The following is a 19,554-nucleotide window of genomic DNA, read 5'->3' as shown; positions in this document are numbered from 1 at the left end:
CTATTTGAAACTGTTCTTCAACTTCTATTCACCTACTTCATATCCTCAACGTGTTCTACAACTTCACCATATGCATCTGACTTTCGTCTTTTATCTTCAAGATCATGATGAACTTTGGATCTCTCGACTAACTTTGACTTTTATTCTCTCCTCTTTACTTTGATTATATAAGATTTTTCGCCATCGTCTAATTGTAACCGCCATGACTATCAACTTTACTTTTATGCAATCTTACTACTTGTTGTATAACAATCTGTTGTTTTATCCATTGTACTTATTTTAGCAGCCTTCTAATGTTAATTTTGTTAATACTTCCACTATTGTATCTCATCACATTGTATTTTCAAACCATCATTGTTATTTTTAATGTTATTTTACTTCAAATCTCTTCAAGATTTTAAAAATTCATTTCATTAATACATGTTATTTAGACGCTTATTTTTAATTTAAGGTTAAGACTATGGCTGATGATGCCTTCAGGGAAGGCGAAACATGTACCACTATTAGCTAACAAATTTATGTAAATCATCCAAGACGATTTTGTATTGATTAGGTGGTCTAATAAATAACTTAATGTTATTATTTCAATCTAATATCATCAATACGGACCAAAAATGATATTTATTACATGTAAAGTAGAGATGTCTCGAACTCTGAGGCCCGGGTAGAACCCCAGTGATCCAGGCGATGTTGTAGATAGTCATGTACAACCTCAGCCCAATGAGACTGAGAGGATTGATGTTCCCAAGGTCACTAGTAGCACTGAGTCCATGAAAACCTTGGATCAACTTGTAAGCAGAGTTCTTGATAATTGTACATCAAGACTTCCAACACTCCTAAAACGATATGAGTGGTATTAATAATTTTAGAGTTCATCACTAGGAAAATCCTCGTCCCTGAATAACTTTTGGCAACGAAAAATACAAGTCCCTTCTTGTGAAATTACAGTTAAACTCAAAGTTCATTACTGGCGAAGGTGCAAGTGTTTGCCTAAACTCGAATGAAAAACACAAGTCCATTCACTTGGAAGTTTGAATATATTTAAAGCTAATCACTGCTGAAATTCATAAAGTCTTTGAGTGACCACTGACGGAAACACAAGTCCTTCCACATAAGTAAATTCACTGACGAAATTTATAAGTCTTTTAAACCAACACTGGCAAATGTACAAGTCTTTGAGTAAATGTAAGTGAAATCCTAACTTCGTTTAAAGCCGTTGGAAAGTTAAAGTTCATCACTAGCAATGTTTAATCAATCACTGTCTATTAGAAGGATGAGTTCCTCAACAGTCGCAAATATTCCACGTACATAATACAAGTCCATTTCACGAACACTTAGAAAAATTCCAATCTCGAATACTCGTAAATAATAAAACTCCATTCAACGTTCTTGTAGACAAGTTCTGGTCTCGAACACATGAAAATATTACAAGTCCATTTAGTGAACACTTCGAAGAATTCGGGTCTCGAACCCATGTAAATAATACAAGTCCATTTCACAAACACTTAGGAAAATTCCAGCTTCGAAGACACGTAAATAATACAAGTCCATTCAATCAACACTTGTAAATATTCTAAGTTCAATTACGAAGACTTAGAAAATTTTCTACAACACTCGTAATCTTATGAGTCCACTTTATAGTACTTGGAAGAATAGTCTTCCCACACTTGTAGAATGACAGAGTTCCACGATGATAGTAGCAGCAAGAGTGTCCCCGCTGACTACTCAGCTGAGACTGTGTGAATAGGCTACAGTAGGTCCTCCTTTTATTCGATTCGGGGCGTCTACGTCATAATACGGTTTGATTGAATATCTCCCGAATCCCTCGATGGATTTGCTTGAAACTCGAGCATTGGGACGTTTCGGTGATCCCAAACAAGATGACATATCGCTCGACTCGCTAGCATCATTATTATAGAAATTTCAAAATTTTCTCCATCGAACTCTCTAGAACAAGTGACGTGGAATCCAGAAAATACCAGTCAAGGCTGGTAACACGTGTTGAGACGAGCGGGCGGTCTAGCTAGCCCCTGTGGCTACGTCACAGCTCACAGTCATCATACACTCGCTAGCTGGTAAACAAACCAGGCGCTCTCGGAACATTACGCGTGGTAAATAAACGTAACTTATGCTCAAAAAATACTTATGTACAGGTCGTAACCGGTACACTATATATAAAAATATACAACGCAATTCAATATAATTGAATGAGTAATCGTGCTCCTGCTGAGTTCTTGGAAAACAGTTGACTTGAAAAAACAATTGTAAAGAGAAAAAAAGTAGTAAAAAGCGCAATATCGGAAAACAAATGAAAACATATATGCACAGTGCGCTATTTTTTAAATTGAAAAAATTTAGGTCATGATTGAAGTAGTCGAAGTTGGCGCAAGACAAGAGTTAAAATTTGAATGAGGAGAACCGAAAGGTAGAATAAATTAATACCGGTAGAGGAAGAGTGATAGTGAAATAAGAGAAGAATAAAGAAAATTGAAGATATATGGTGTTGAAGGAGGATAAGATAGGGAAATGAAAGAGGGGTAGTTTAGGGTGGGTTAGGAGGGTGGCAGTTTGCTTCTATAAATCTATTCGTCTGCGACTTCAAAATATTTATGGATCTTCATATGTTGTTCGATAGTGTTGTGACTTTGTACCTGACAGAGTGTAAAAACTGACCCATTTGACCGTTCTCCACTATTCATAAACATTGAGAGACTTTACTTATCATTGCGTGTGCCGTACTACCTTTCATAATATTACGTACTGTTTTATTTTAAGTGACTAACAATTTCTACCCCCATCATCAATTTATATTTCATCTTATACCGATCCAGAGTTCACTTATTCTTTTTTATATGCATTGTTTTTTATGTTTTGAACGGCTGACGATGACCTGGACTAGGGTCGAAACCGGTCCCATTTCTAATCACTATTAAATAAGAATGTAATCACTACATTCCTTTCTTTTATGTATTGAATAGGTTGAACCTCTTTTTCAATTATTTAATTTTTAACGTTAATACTTTCAATACGGAACAATGAAATTTCTATCTTTAAATGAAGCATTCCAAATCGTGGGATATTTTTCAACTCCAGATATCAGGCCTTCCGTTTCACTTGCTCGTCTATTAATTTAATAAGGCTACTTCTCTCCATGTTTGCACTCGTATCACACAATGAACGCAGTAGGCTCATAACTCACGACTTCCTAAATTGCACGAACTGGATCAAACTGGAGTGGACCGTGAGAGGTAGTGGCAACTAGTGGCACCGTGTGAAAGCTCTCATTTAAAATAATGCTTTACCTCGAGTGGCGGCAACTTGAAGTTGCGGCCGCTAGCTGCGCGTGAGTGACTGTAGTAGACTGTTTGTCGGTTCCGCAACTGCAGTCACAACGTATGAAAGTTCTCGTTTAAAATAATACTCCGCTGTAAATTGCCTCCACTAGTCGCCTCGTATGAAAGGGCCCTAAAGTGTTTACCAAATCCATTTGTCATGACTTTGAAAAATGTCTGTAAATTACAGGATTTTAGTGGAATCTGCACAACACCTTCGTGATGGCATATCAGTGTTTTTGTGAGTATAATAAAACAAGTGTTATTCGTACTATTAGCGCTTCAAAATCATTGTTTCTGTTGTTTGCTCTACTGCAAAAAGTAGAGTTTTGGCTTAGTTGTATTTGGAATCCACCTCTCCGATGAAGCTAGAAGTGTCTTGCAATATGATCAGTGTACGATGAAGGTAATTTTATGAACGTGCTATCGACTGGCCTTTGAGACTTAATACATCTGTTCACTCACATGCTTTTTTACTGAAATTATCTGGCAACGTGGTCTTAAAGGCATCTTGTGTTAAATGCATATTTGGCAGAAGGCAGCCAAATACATCCAGTATATCGGACACAATTTGTTGAAATTTCTGTAGAATTTTTATTAAAATATTGCATTCATAATGTAAACCGAAAAATGTATTGCATGCCGAGATCCGGTGCTCAAATGTTACAAGGAAACTTTGAATCATTCTCTAACTTCTGGCTCTTTCAGCTGCAGCTTGGGAAGACAGGTGTCAAAACATCCTAGCTAGTAGTTGTTTCCAAGAATTATACCAGAAAGAGTGTGAGACTATTGCTTGTATATTAATTGATTGGGATATGATGTATTAGTTGTACAGCAAATTTGTTTGGTGGAATGTTGCGTATGAAAAAGATAAACTATAGAAGATCCATTAGATTTGCTCGTAAATATCCTGGGTAGCATTCCTACAAACTCTTCAGTTTTGAAGTTGTTGAAACAGTGTTGCCACGAACCTACTACGCTGGCGTAGCAGGGGAGGAGGTGATACTCCCACGTGGTGCGTCCCAGGTGGCGGATAGGGGGTCCTAACCGGCTTGCCGGCGGACTTGAGGGAAATTAAATACCTCTCGCGGACCAAACACACTACCCCCTGCGGGTGGGGGACACACATGTAGAATACACCCGCAGTGTCCCCTGCCTGTCGTAAGAGGCGACTAAAAGGGGCGACCAACGGATGATTGAATTAGGACCATGAACCTACTTTTGATTCGTACCATCATGCGGGGATCACCATGGGTTGCCTGTACTTGCGAGTAGTACCACTACATTAGGTACGAAATAGGTTTGTGATTAGTAGCAGCAAGAGGGGGTTCTCCTGTGGGTTTCCAGTACCCGTGCGTCGTACCCATGTGAGCAACACCACAGGTCTGGGCGTTGCCTATGAGTTGTACCACTGTATGAGCGACACCGTGGGTCTGCATTGCCTGTGATTAGTACCCACTATGTGAGGAACACCACGGGATAGTGCGAGTTCCTGTCGTTAGTACACCTAGGTGAGGAACCTCATCGGTTTGCGCTGGCTATGAGTGGCGCCATTGTGTGAGAAACACCAAAGGTTTGCGTTACCTATACGAAGTACAATTCTTGTGAGTAGTACCATCTTGTGTGGAACACCGTGAGTCTTCGCTACTTTTGATTAGTACCCCAACATGACAAATACCATGGTTCTACATGACTCGCGACATGTACCATTCTGAGGGGCCTTTGTCCTGGTTTTTGGACCCCTTTAGACATCGAGCACCCTCGATTCACGACTGTGCACTATAAGTGGTCCCTTGGTCAGTAAGTGTTATTTACAACCTTTTCTGAGTTGGTTCCACTGTCTTTGTTTGGGTTCATATCCATCCATTCATTTTTCATTAATTTTTATTTTGGTCATTGGATTTTTTGAACTTATTTCATTTTGTACCATTAGGGGCCAGTAACCTTGATGTTAGGCCCCTTTAAACAAGCATCATCAACGAAACAGTGGTGTACAACAGGTTCATTAAGATATCTGATTTATTTGATGAAGGTAGGGTGGTTGTTTTTTTCCCCACACTCATTTTAATCGCACACAATCACTTGTAAAGTTTGTGTGCATTTCGTTAAATAAGTTCATATCATCGCAAATGGATAAGGAGAAGCGACAGCAGTTTTCATTGAGCGAAAAACGTAAAATACTTCCGTAAGTAGAGAAAGGCGGAAAGAAAGGATATGTAGCGAAGAAGTATGGCATTAGCCCGTCAACACTTTCTACTTTTTTAAAACAGAAAAGTAAGATAGAGGAAAACATTGATGATGATGCCCTAGGTCCACAGCGTAAGATCAGTACAGCCGACTAAAAGGAGGTGGACCAAGCCGTCTATACGTGGTTTGTGGAAATGCGGAGTAAAAACATTCCAATAAATGGCCCACTGTTATGTGAGCGTGTGCGATTTTTCGCACGTTCGCTTGGATCACCTGAGTTTATGGGTAGTGCTGGTTGGCTTCATAGGTTCTGGGAGAGATATGGCATATCCCACAAAATTATAAATGGTGAAGCTAACGATACCCCGAAGGAAGTTGCGTCTTCATGGCGGCTGGAGACTCTAAAGGTTGCCTTGAAGGATTATTCGCCGGCAGACATTTATAATGCAGACGAAACTGCGTTATCTTATAAACTAATGCCGAACAAAACCCTTGATTTTAAGGGATATAAGTATTTTGGGGGCAAACGTTCAAAAGAACGTATCGCAGCTCTTTTGTGCACCAATCCACAGGGACGGACAAACTGAAGCCTCTCATAATTGGGAAGTTTGGGAAGCCAAGGTGCTTCAAGGGGGTGCAACATCTGTGCTATTCAAAGAGTAGTTGTTGGACTTGGAATGTCGGATAAAGGCCGGAAAGAGGAGAATTCTTCTATTATTGGACAATTGCTCTTCTCATAATTGTGTGCCTTGCCATTTGGAGCATGTAAAAGTTTTATTTTTGCCTCCAAATACAACTTCAATTCTGCAGCTGCTGGATCGGGGTATAATTCATGCAGTAGAATGGCATTACCGAGCTAGTGTGGTCCGTCAAATGCTGTGCAACGTTGCCACGAATAGTGACATTAACATCAACATATTGGAAGCAATGCAGATGTTTAATGCTGCATGGAAATCCTTGAATGCAGGCATCATCACAAACTGCTTTAGAAAAGCTGGAGTGGTTTTTACAGAAGTCGCAGAAAGTGAAGTGTTGGATGATGTAGAAACCGAGGAGAATTGGAAGCGTTTGTGTACAATATTGGGTGTGCCATTTACGTTAATTCTTACGACTACATCAATGTAGATAGTGATGTAATAGTTCACAAAGAAATCACCAATGAGGAAATTGTGGAGGACATCATGAATGATATAGATCCATGCGATGAGGAGGAAGAGGAAAATGATTGTGATCGACAGAGCTTGACTCGCGTAGCCTTCATGATTTTCTTGTCACCAAGTGATGTGCCAGAATCTGTTTTAAATTCATGTGCAGTGGTTGGTGACTATTTGGAACGAGCTTTGGTGTCTGGATCTGTTCAGAAGAAAATCAGACTTTTTCAAAAAATGAGGTTCTGGAACAATGTGTAGACTTGCTGTACAATGTAAAAATAGATTTTCTGAAAACATCTGTCAGTACTGGTATTTTGAATTAATATAGATCCTGCAGCTGATATAACAGGGCAGATGACCTAGTTCCACCCCTAAAAACAATAACGGATATAATACTAGGTGAGTTCTTAAGAATTGACTTATTTCAGTATAACAAATTAATTTCAGAGGTCCCCAAAATTTTGTTATACTGGTATTTTACTGTAATTTAAATTTGAAATTTATCTGCGTCATGATAGAATGCATCTTCCGGAATGTGCTGGGTAGATTTCAGTACTTTCACACACTTGGATGTCTACCGTGTGCTTCATGTTTGCTATGATTGAGTAAAATCGTAATCCTTTTGTATTCAGCATTTTAAGGAACACCATTTCACGTAGCAGGCAGTGTGTGGAGAAGCAGAATCCACAAACACCAGCGATGCCGACAGTTGGCAGAAAAGCATGACTTCTTATAATCAATTTGTACGCACCAAATAATATTGTCAATCAAATGCAAAGAGGAGAGGAACTCCGCCTAATCAATACTTGTTTATTATTATTATTATTATTATTATTATTATTATTAAAATACAAGACCGGTTTCGACCCCAGCGGGTCATCCTCAGCTGAACATACATATAACACATCGTACAATTGCAAACATTACCATATTTAGAAAGGAATATCATGTGACGGTAACATGTTAGGTTGTACTCATGGTTAGGGCATTCGTCAAATTGCACATCTGAGAAAAGTGAATATTCCTAAACTTAAAACTAACTTATGAGTGTACATAAAATGAAAACATATCCGTAAAACACTTTCATGCTTGTGAATGTTCGAGTTTATGACTTCCACCGTTTCTTAGTTCTTCAGTTTGACTAAACTTAAAACTAACTTTTGTTTGAGTCATCGGTCCATAGACTGGTTTGATGCAGTGCTCCGTGCCACCCTATCCTGTGCTAAACCTTTCATTTCTACGTAACTATTGGATCCTACATTTGCTCTAATCTCCTTGTCATATTCATACCTTGGTCTACACCTACCGTTCTTACCACCTACACTTCCTTCAAATACTAACTGAACAAGTCCTGGGTGTCTTTAGATGTGTCCTATCATTCTATCTTTTCTTCCAGTCAAATTTAGCCAAATCGATCTCCTCTCTCAATTCGATTTAGTATCTCTTCATTCGTGATTCGATCTATCCATCTCACCTTCAGCATTCTTCTGTAACACCACATCTCAAAAGCTTCTATTCTCTTTCTTTCTGAGCTAGTTATCGTCCATGTTTCACTTCCATTCAATGCCACGCTCCACACACAAGTCGAAAAACATCTTCCTAATTCCGATATCAGTGTTTGACGTGAGCAAATTTTTCTTAAGAAAGCTCTTCCTTGCTTGTGCTAGTCTGCATTTTTGTCCTTACTTCTGCCATCGTTAGTTATTTTACTACCCAAGTAACAATATTCATCTACTTACTTTAAGACTTCATTTCCTAATCTAATATTTCCTACATCACCTGCCTTTGTTTGACTGCATTCCATTACTTTGTTTTGGACTTATTTATTTTCATCCTGTACTCCTTACCCAAGACTTCGTCCAGACCATTCAGCAGCTTCTCGAGATCTTCTGCAGTCTTAGATAAAATAACAATATCATCGGCAAATCTCAAGGTTTTGATTTCCTCTCCTTGGACTGTGATTCCCTTTCCAAATTTCTCTTTGATTTCCTTTACTGCCTGTTCTCACTCCTTTCTGGATTGCTGCTTCTTTTTCAAAGCGCCCGATTCTTATCACTGCAGACTGATTTTTATACAGATTGTAGATGATTCTTCGTTCTCGGTATCTGATCCCTATCATCTTCAGAATCATAAATAGCTTGGTCCAATCAATATTATCAAATGCCTTTTCTAGATCTACGAATGCCATGTACATGGGCTTGTCCGTTTTGATTCGATCCTCTAAGATCAGACGTAAAGTCAGGATTGCTTCACGTGTTCCTACATTTCTTCTGAAGCCAAATTGATGTTCTCCCAACTCAGCTTCAACTTGTTTTTCCATTCTTCTGTAAATAATACGTGTTAAAATTTTGCAGGCATGAGATACTAAACTAATGGTGCGGTAGTTTTCACACCTGTCAGCACCGGCTTTCTTGGGAATAGGTATAACAACATTCTACTGAAAATCGGATGGGACTTCTTCTGTCTCGTACATCCTGCACACTAAATGAAATAACCTTGCCATGCTGGTTTCTCCTAAGGCAGTCAGTAATTCAGAGGGAATGTCATCAATTCCAGGTGCCTTGTTCCTATTGAGGTCACTCACAGCTCTGTCGAACTCTGACCTCAAAATTGAGTCTCCCATTTCATCAGCATCAACAGCCTCTTCATGTTCCAGAACCAAATTATCTACATCTTTAACTTGATACAACTGTTGGATATGTTCCTGCCATCTTTCTGCTTTGTCTTCTTTCCCTAGAAGTGGCTTTCCATCTGAGCTCTTAATATTCATTCACCTAGATTTCCTTTCTCCAAAGGTGTCCTTGATTTTCCTGTATGCAGCATCTACCTTTCCCAGGACTATACAGCCTTCGACATCCTTGCACTTCTCCTTCAGCCATTCTTCCTTAGCTGTCTTGCACTTTCTATCCACTTGATTCTTTAATCGCCTGTATTCTTTTCTGCCCTCTTCATTTCTAGCATTCTTGTATTTTCGTCATTCATCAATCAGGTCTAGTATTCCTGAGTTATCCCCTGATTCCTTGTTGATCTTTTCTTCCTTCTTAAAATTTCTTCAGCAGCCCTATTGACTTTATTTTTCATGACTCTCCACTCTTCTTCTATAGGGTTTCCTTCAGCCTTTTCATTTAGTCCTTTTGCAACATGTTCCTTGAATCAATCCCTCACACTCTTTTCTTTCAACTTGTCTAGATCCCATCTTTTTGCATTCTTTCCTTTCTTCAATTTCTTCAACTTCAGATGGCATTTAATGACCAACAAGTTATGGTCGGAGTCCATATCTGCTCCTGGGAAAGTTTTGCAATCCAACACCTGGTTTCTGAATCTGCCTAATCATAATGAAGTCTATTTGATACCTTCCAGTGTCTCCAGGTCTCGTCCACGTATACAGCTGTCGTTTGTGGTGTTTGAACCAAGTATTGGCAAGGACTAAATTATGATCAGTGCAGAATTCAACCAGCCGACTTCCTCTTTCGTTCCTTTGTCCCAATCCAAATTCTCCTACTGTACTACCTTCTCTTCCTTGGCCTACCACTGCATTCCAGTCTCCCATCACAATTAGATTCTACTACCTTTTACATATTGTATTAAATCTATCTCCTCATATATTCTTTCGATTTCTTCATCGTCCGCTGAACTGGTAGGCATATAGACCTGCACTACTGTGGTGGGCATTGGTTTGGTGTCTATCTTGACGACAATAATTCTTTCACTATGCTGGTCGTAGTAGCTTACCCGCTGCCCTATTTCCTTATTCATTATTAAACCAACTCCTGCATTTCCCCTGTTTGATTTTGTGTTGATCATTCGGTAGTCGCCTGACCAAAAATCTTGTTCTTCCTGCCAGCGTACTTCACTTATACCAACTACATCTAACTTTAGCCTATCCATCTCCCTTTTCAGATTCTCTAACCTACCACAACGATTCAAACTTCTAACATTCCACTCTCTGACTCGCAGAATGTCGGTATCCATCTTCCTGACGATCGCCCCCTCTTGTGTAGTCCCCACCCGGAGATCCGAATGGGGGACTAGTTTACCTCCAGAATATTTTACCCGGGAGGAAGCCATCATCAGTACATCATTCATACAGAGAGAGCTGCATGTCCTCGGGAGGTAGTTACGGCTGTAGTTTCCAGTTGCTTTCAGCCGTGTAGCAGTATCAACCCAGCTAAGCCATGTCGAGTATTATTACAAGGCCGTATAGGTCGATCATCTAGACTGCCGCCCTTGCAACTGCCGAAAGGCTGCTACCCCCCTTTCGATGAACCATTCGTTAGTCTGGTCTCTCAACAGATACCCATCTGATATGATTGCACCTGCGACTCGGCTATCTGCATCATTGGGACACGCAAGCCTCCCCACCGCGGTAAGTCACATGGTTTGCAGAGAAGGAACTAACTTATAAGTATTCATAAATTAAAAACGTGTGTAAAACATTTTCATGCTTGTGAATGTTACAGTACCTTGCTCTATTTCTTAATTCTTCAGTTTGAGTGTTATCATTAAGTCTAGTTGTCCACAACTGTGTATTATATTAAAAATTCAATGGCTTGAATTATAATATGAGTTACATTTAAAATACTGATATCTCATTTTTAAAACTATTTTGTTACATATGTGCACAAAGGATAAGAACAGTTTGCATCTCTAAAAGGCAAAATATAGACGTTGTGTGGATTCAGTTGAGGCTTGGATGGAAGTGTAGAAATTGCAGCTTGTCGTATATAAAATCCAGTTAAATGAGATGGCCCATAGAGGTCCAATTTAACGTTCATCAACCTTCAACTACAACTTCATATTTTTTCATCAAAGTGATCCTCAACTTCACCATATGCCATTGACTTTCGACTGTTATCTCGTGTAAAAAAATAATTACAGGTCACTTGACCTTCCTTCAACGTTATTTTTTTGAATAAATACGATTTTGATGTCATTTTCATCATTGTCTAATTGTAACTGCTGGTCGGTCAACATAATTTTATAGCAATCTTACCACTTGTTTATAACACTGTTGTTTTGTTCATTTTAATTATAATAGTAGCCTTCTAATGTCAATATTACAAATACTTTCACCACTTGTAAACTCATCACTCATTGCAATATCTTTAAAACCAACATTGTATAAGTTTTTACCATATGTTAATTTTAGTTCACGGCTTTTTAAAAATTAGATTTATTTTATTTATATGTAAATCAGGTGCCTGATTTTATTTCAAGGTTGAGGCAATGGTTGATGATGCCTACATACAAGGCAAAACGTGTACCATTTTAGTTAACATGTCAGTGTAAATCAACAAAGACAAGACTTATTGTATTGATTAGGTAGTCAAATTAATAAATCAACTCATTGTTATTATTCCAATCAAATATCATCAATACGGATCAAAAATATTTATTACATGTAATAAGGCTGTACTCTTCAAATAATTAGAATCTGTAATTTTTAGCCCCAGGGGCTCTGAACTTTGGAGCGTGGGTTGGCGACCACGGGGCCCTCAGCTGAGTCCTGGCATTGCTTCCACTTACTTGTGCCAGGCTCCTCACTTTCATCTATCCTATCCGACCTCCCTTGGTCAACTCTTGTTCTTTTCCGACCCCGACGCTATTAGGTTTGCGAGGGCTAGGGAGTCTTTCATTTTCACGCCTTTCGTGGCCCTAGTCTTCCTTTGGCCGATATCTTCTTTTTTCGAAGTGTCGGACCCCTTCCTTTTTTCCTTCTGATTAGTGTTATATAGAGGATGGTTGCCTAGTTGTACTTCCTCTTAAAACAATAATCACCACCACCTGTAATTTTTACATAGCAACCTCCGCACAGGTCGTCAATGTTTAACAATAGCTTGTTGATTGCCATGGCAACAAAGAATTTATATATGACCGTAGTAACTAATCACGAATAAATTAAACAGCACAACCAAATTTGTTAAAGTTCATTTGGTACCAGGAGCTAATTACGTCACATCCGTTGGTTCCAGTCGCAAAGACCCTATTTATATCCCCAATGACAAATGAATAAACAGCGGGTCCTGCGCTGGTCAGTGTCTTGGGAAGATTTACCCATTTATTCTACAAGGAGCTTGAAATGTTTTCATGATACGTGTGTGGTAAACCTAGGTTAGGTGATGCAGTTTGAAATAAAAAAATGGAAATATTAGCCACAAGCCTCTGGAGTGATGCTATTACGGGTTTTAAGAATGAAACTGAATATGAATGTTCAGGCTATTGAAATTAGAAAATACTTGCTAATGAGTAAGCCGCTGCTTGGAAAACATCCGCGAAAGTTTTTAAACACACCAGTTCCTGTTTCATACAAATTTTTAAAGTGTTTTGTGAGAGTTTAGTATCTTTCGCAACTTCTGTGGAAAATCGTGTATAACGTTACAAGGACGACCTTAAACCGAAGCGATTTTGCATTCGCTGCTAAAAATCTATCGAAATGAAGCACGAACCATAACTACAGTACAGTGTGTATGATAGATATCTCCTAGTTTTATTGCTGTCACTGTAAATAATGTATGATGGTTCAATTTATGTTAACTCATTGCTGACCGGATGCTTGAGCTTGTCACATACCCTGTGGACCGGACTTTTTTCTACTAAGCTTACTAGGGTGCACTTGATTATAAAAATGTACATAAATATTAAACCAGTCAAGATTTTATCTGTAAAGTTTGTATGAGTACTCACCAATGCCCCTAGTAGTACTTCAACATGTCTAAGATAAGCAAGCAAATGCGTGTTAATTCAAGAACACATCATTAATGTTTACATCGTTGTCGTCGTCAGTCACTTGAATAAATAAGCACACTAGGTAAATTCAAGCATGTAGAGGCTTGAATATCACTTGTACTATCACTCTCGCATGCAGTTTCCACTAATTCATTATCACTATATCCATTTGAACGATCATCGGCATACAATTCTTATCGTCGTCAGCTATCGCTGTATTCTGCGGGCTCTCCATCTTGTCATTGACTGAACCGGCACAAAGATCTTCGCTAATTGGCTGATGATGACACTTGAAATGTGTTGAAACCGGTCCCAATAAACAGGTTGTAACTACTTTTTACTACGGAGTATTGAAAGGTGGATCCTTCCCTATAATATTGTACATCTTCTTATTTCTCTATTCAATACGGAACAGTCATGAAGTTTTTAACTTAAAAAAAAACAAAGAAAGTCGACGTTTCGAAACTAAATCAAAGAATAAGAGGCCGTGAATAAAAAGAAAGTGGCAGATATACATTTACGATTTATTCTACTCAATGTGCAAGTTCGAAATAGTTCAATATATGGTCAAGAGATGTCACAGGAAGACCGAGACAATGTCGTGAATAAAACCGAGATTTCTCGAGGCCCCTCACCTACCGCTGGCGAGCGTACTGCGAGATTTCTCGGGGCCAGTCACCCATGTGTTAATGTAGGCAAAGATCTCTGGAAAATGTGTGCTTTCTATTGAAACCTCGGGTTTAAGGTAAACCACCATTTAAGATTTTTTTAAGTCAGGTCCCTCTTATAAGAGTTATATAGGGGTTCTACTGTATTTCCTAAATGCATCCAAGGTGGATAAATCACTGGCAAACAGAACCTCACGCAACAAAGAACAAACAAAAACACGTTTTAAAGGTGAGGAAAAATTATGCTGGCTCCCCTGTGCAAATGCTTTATTTTTTTGGATTACTGTGCTGTTTGCATTTTTAGATGCCTTGTACTTGCACGGAAACTGCCAGATACCCTTGAAACATCATGGCTTATCAAACTTTCCTATGATGAGGGAAGGAAATCTCTAGCTTCTGTGTGAATTACAACACAATAGTTTCCCTCCACCCTTGTACTATGCCCCGGCTGGCACTTCTCTCCTTTGAAACCGTAAGTCCGTTTGGGTTCAGCATTTTAAAAAACTCCGTTTCATCGGCGTTAACATTGCTCGGTGTGTACAAATTGATTATATAAGACACGCTTTTTCACCAACAGTCGGCATCGTCAGTGTTCATGGATTCTGCTTCTCCGCACACTGCCTGCTACGTGATATTGCAGCGTTCCTTAACACGCTGAATACAAAAGAATAAGTATTTCACTCAAACTTAGGAAAATAAAGCACACTGTTGACGCACCAAAGTGAGTGAAAGTGCGGAAAGCAACCCCTGCACATTTAGAAAGACTCATTCTTTCATGATGCAGAAAAATTTTGAATTGAAATTACTGTAAGATTTTTTTTTTGTGTCCTTAATATAAAGGCAGTTTCGAATTATAAGCCTGACTTTCGGTAATAGAATCTGCATTGTTCTTCAAATTACTAATTATCTGTATTTTAAATTACACTATTTAAATAACATGCAAAACTGTACCTCATGTTTTCAGGAATGAAAGCTGCTTCGAATTAGACTGGATTTTGAATTAACATATTCAAATTGAGGTTCTGCTCTATGTATATATTGTAGTCATTATTTAGAATATTTACAGTCCAATAAAAATTTGTTAGTGTTTTTAACACTAATACATATATATTAATCTAATCACGTTATAACTATTGTAGGTCACAATAGATGACTCGTAAGTAGTCTAAACATATCTGAATAAATTGAATACAGTACTTCATCTTAAGAAATGAAGTAATGTACTGAACAGGAGGATCAATAAATACATATATTGTAAGCATACTGTCAATACGGGAAACAATTTACAGTCTGTAGTACTAAAAACTAAACAAGTGTGCCTTTGAAGGCTGGAAAAATATTTCTTTCAACAGCTGCGGCACATGGTTGGGACCTGGCCGGTTGCACCATGTGAAAATTAAATTGTACTCAAAGAAACATGAAGATTGTGTGTCCCTATGGAGCTCTGACTTAGGTGCAGTCAGTCTTCTCATTTGTCTTGTTGAGGACACCATCGTTATTGATGTTCCTCTTCGTAGTTCTTTGTGTTCTGGAAGGAATAATGCAGGTCAGCTTTGTGACAGTAGATTCACTGACGTGTAAAAGAAGTCCACCTGGACAAAATTCTGGTGCTTCGACTTCTCTGAAAACCGTGAAAAACAGTTAGTAGGATGTAAAATCAATATTGTTTTTTGAGAATTACGGATGAAAAAATTCACTATTTTTAATGAAGAAATATTTCTAATACAAACTATGGAAATACAAATGGCAAGTATAGCCAGGAAGATACGGATTAGGGTGGAGAGGCTTTGATCATCTTATCCAAGTTTCCTCAAATGTTGGAAGACGCTCCAAAATAAAGCAGCTGCCATAGCCTTGTCACAGACTTCATGTCAAGTCTCCACGGGGCAAGTTGGGCAGTGATGCAGATGCTGCAGTTCTTGAAAAGCACCACAGTCACGGGCATAATTTTGTTCGTGGACCCATTTGTTAGGGTGGCGGTAATCATGGTTGTGAGGCATGCGTTGGGAGTTTCCTCTGTTGGCTTATACCAGTCTGGTAGTGTCTATTTTTGCTGCCAGGACAGTATTGGTTCCTTAGTGCTGGTTGTAGCTGTTAGAGGCTTAATGTTTTCATGGAACAGGGTGATGAATGAGTGCTGGAAAGTGAAGTAGAGAATAGGGGATAGTGTATATCTGCTGTTGTGTGTGTTGAGGGAATAGTTTTGCTTATATCATGGTAGAAAGGATATTTGTAGAAGTTATATTCTCATGAATTGTTGTTGGCAGATCTGGGCTTCAAATTTCTTAACTGTCTTAGTTACCCGTTTGTGTTTAACATTTCAGGAAAGGCGATTACCACCGGTACCTTGCCGAGTTTGCCACTGGTAACGACAGGAAAGAAGCCGCTGAGAACTCGCTGGTCGCCTACAAAGCAGCAAGTGATATCGCAATGACTGAACTTCCCCCTACACACCCCATCAGGTTGGTTAAATATGTGTCATATAAAATGCATATAGAAACTGGAAGTATAAAAGCTGTGACGAATCCATATTCTTCAAGTATAAAGGTTGCTTTCTTTTGAATAATTGTGAGAGACTGTGAGTTTTGTTTTGTATATGCCACTATGCAGACTTGAGGCTAGTTTCTTCTATGACATTGTTGAAATGTGATTTTATAGGGCATTTTTCTCATGCCAAAATATTCTGGCTTAATTTGCATCCGAATGTTGATGTTGCAAGTTCAAATTTCATTTTAATGCAGATAGCTTAAGGTAATGTGTAAAAAAAGGAAAGGACTTCAGAGTAGATTAGACAAGATATACGATTCTTGAAGAGGAATGAAATTGTTAGTCAGGTGTTTACCCATTCGTAGAAAATTGTTATATATGAGAAAAGAATCATGGATGCCTTACAGTGTGGAAGATAAGTGAACCCAGAGTTGCACTTGAAAGGAGAAGGATGTTCCGAGACTATCCTCGGCAACGAGCCGGAAACATCAAGAGTTGTCAAGTGTCATGGCATCAGACATAATCTAATGTGAACTTTTAACATACAGTACATTATGCTTCAGAATAGCAGCTTGGACAGCTTGGAAGGGTAGTTTGAGATGGAGGAGGATAAAAAATTGTATAAATGTGACATATAGATTCATATTTATCTTGCTTCTTTCCTCTTCCTGTTTGGATTTCTTCAAATCTTCCCTCGTCAAGACTGACGATCTGTCAAGACGAGCCTTTTATAAAAATATTGGTGCCCCCCTACCTTGAAGCTGGGAAGCAGAAACGAGCCCATTAGGTATGGAGAAAAATGGATATAATAGACCTGGGATTGTGTGGAGAGAGCTCATAAATGGAAAGATTGCAGTGTGTAAGGATGTGTCCTTGCTTAGTAGAGTTACCATGTTCATTGAAGTCTTTTTATTTTTTGCGCTTCCCAAACTGACCTGTCATGTTTATCATGTTCCTTTTCATGGTTGTTGTTCCTTTCTTGTACTTACATAGGTCATTGAAGATATCTTTGGTTGTAAGAAAGGAGTTGAGGAAAGAAAAGGGGCAAGACCACACCAGAGGGGTACAGATTGAATAAGATTGAAGTACCATATTAGAGCTGTCAGGGACTAACAAGGGGGCATTCCCTACTCGTCACCGCCGATTCTGCTCAAATTTATAGAACATGCAGGGCTTGGCTAGAAATGAAAGTACCGAAAGTGGGAACTCCAGATGGCCAAGCGTATAGAAAACCGTATAAGCCACTTAACGTTAACACGTACGCCGGGTAGTAGTTGGCGTAGTGGTAAGGGCTTGGACTAGTAACCGATGGTCGTGGGTTCGACTCCCCGTGTGTAGAATAATTTTTCAATTTTTATATCATTCATTTAATTTAATTTATTTTATTTATTTGTATGTAAAAGGCATATACAGACGTGCCAAGTCTCCCGATTTGAGCGGAAGACTCCCGATTTTTCATCGTTCCTCCCGATCTCCCGATCGCCGGGTCCGATCTCCCGATTTTCAGAGCAATACCCGTAATTTTCGTATTTTAAACTCCCACGTATTTCCTCGTTCTATCGATATATGGCTGAGTATGGCTGGTCGATAGTAGTTCTAATAATACCAGATGGCAGTACGGGGCACGGTGGCTAGTCATGTGCTGCTCTTTGATCTATAATACAGTCATTCTCTTTGCAAGCGAGTCAAGCGAGTAACATTCTCTTTGGAGTAACCTAACCTCAGAAGTAGCACACCATAGTTGTTTTACCCGTAGAAGTGCTCGTGTTGTGCCTTAATATTTGTTTTGGCCAAAATGTCAAAAAAGAAATATGATGCAGTGTTTAAAAGTGCTGTGAATGCATTTTCTGTTGCTACTGATGGTAGCAATAAAAGCGACTTGAAGATATATCCCATTGTTGTAACATTTTTTAGGCCTGAACTCAATGAAATTCAGAGTTGTCTACTCTCTGTGCCTAATTTAGAAGGGGATGCTACTGGAGCTAACATTGCCAATCTTTCGCTCTCAACTTTTCGGGAATTCTGCATTCCATTAAAAAACTGCCTAGCTCTTGGTGCTGATAATGCCCCAGTAATGGTAGGACTGAAGAATGGTGTGGCAGGATGTTTGAAGCGGGAAAATAGTAACATAATCATCGTAGGCTGCTCTTGTCACCTAATTAATCTTGCTGCCGAGAAAGGTGCGGCGTGCTTGCCCGTAAATGTAGATGGAAGTATAATTGATATATTTTATTATCTGGAAAGGAGTGCAAAGAGGAAAGGAAAGTTCAGAGAATTTCAGACTTTACACAACACTGAGATCAGGAAAATTCTAAAGCATGTGCCTACTCGATGGTTATCACTAAGAAGGTGTTTAGATAGGATTTTGCTTCAGTGGGACCCTTTGGTTACATTATTCAGGAGCAAAATTGTGAGTAAGGATTCTCAGATGGGAACTTTGAAGACTTACAAAATTCCTAAGCGCAGTTTAAGTGCAGATGTGTCTTGTTTGTCTGAAAACATTAAGGAATGTCATAACATTTCACCTCACTCCTCAGTTAAAAGGAAAACCCAGTCATCAGTTTCACTAAAAAAAAAATGAAACTACTGATCACACTAAGAGCCATGCATTGTCATGTGAAGTACGACTTTTCATGTTCCTTTCATCAAATTTTTTGCCATTTTCTCTCAAGTTTTATGGATATCTTTGAGAATCCAAACTTAGCTCTTCAGTCAAGTATGCCGCACATCCACTTATTGAGGTCAGTTTTGGAGGAACTATTGAAGAATGTGATGGCAAGGTTTGTGAAACCAGACGTTATTAAAAGATCATCCTCTCTCCTTGATGTAGATTATCATACTCCAGCAAATCAAAAGGATGATTGTGATTTGATGATAGGGAACTATGCGTTTGTTTTAGTGAACACCTTGAAGTCTGAGGAAAAGTGCGTATTCTTTAAGTCTGTTAGAAAGTGTTTCTCTTCATCGTGTGACTACATGGTTCACAAATTTCCATTCAAAGAT

General features: G+C 38.8%; 1 protein-coding gene across 1 annotated transcript in view; it reads left to right on the top strand.

Moving 5' to 3' along the window:
- The window catches only part of 14-3-3epsilon (tyrosine 3-monooxygenase/tryptophan 5-monooxygenase activation protein epsilon), a 132,826-nt gene that overhangs the window by 71,283 nt on the left and 41,989 nt on the right, over window positions 1-19,554 (top strand). The window contains exon 4 of the mRNA XM_067158806.2: window positions 16,389-16,526. Coding sequence (XP_067014907.1) covers window positions 16,389-16,526 — 138 coding nt within the window. The remainder of the gene's footprint in view (window positions 1-16,388; window positions 16,527-19,554) is intronic.

Source organism: Anabrus simplex, chromosome X, assembly GCF_040414725.1.
Source record: "Anabrus simplex isolate iqAnaSimp1 chromosome X, ASM4041472v1, whole genome shotgun sequence".
Lineage (NCBI taxonomy): Eukaryota > Metazoa > Arthropoda > Insecta > Orthoptera > Tettigoniidae > Anabrus > Anabrus simplex.
This window is presented reverse-complemented; position numbering and strand designations above follow the sequence as displayed.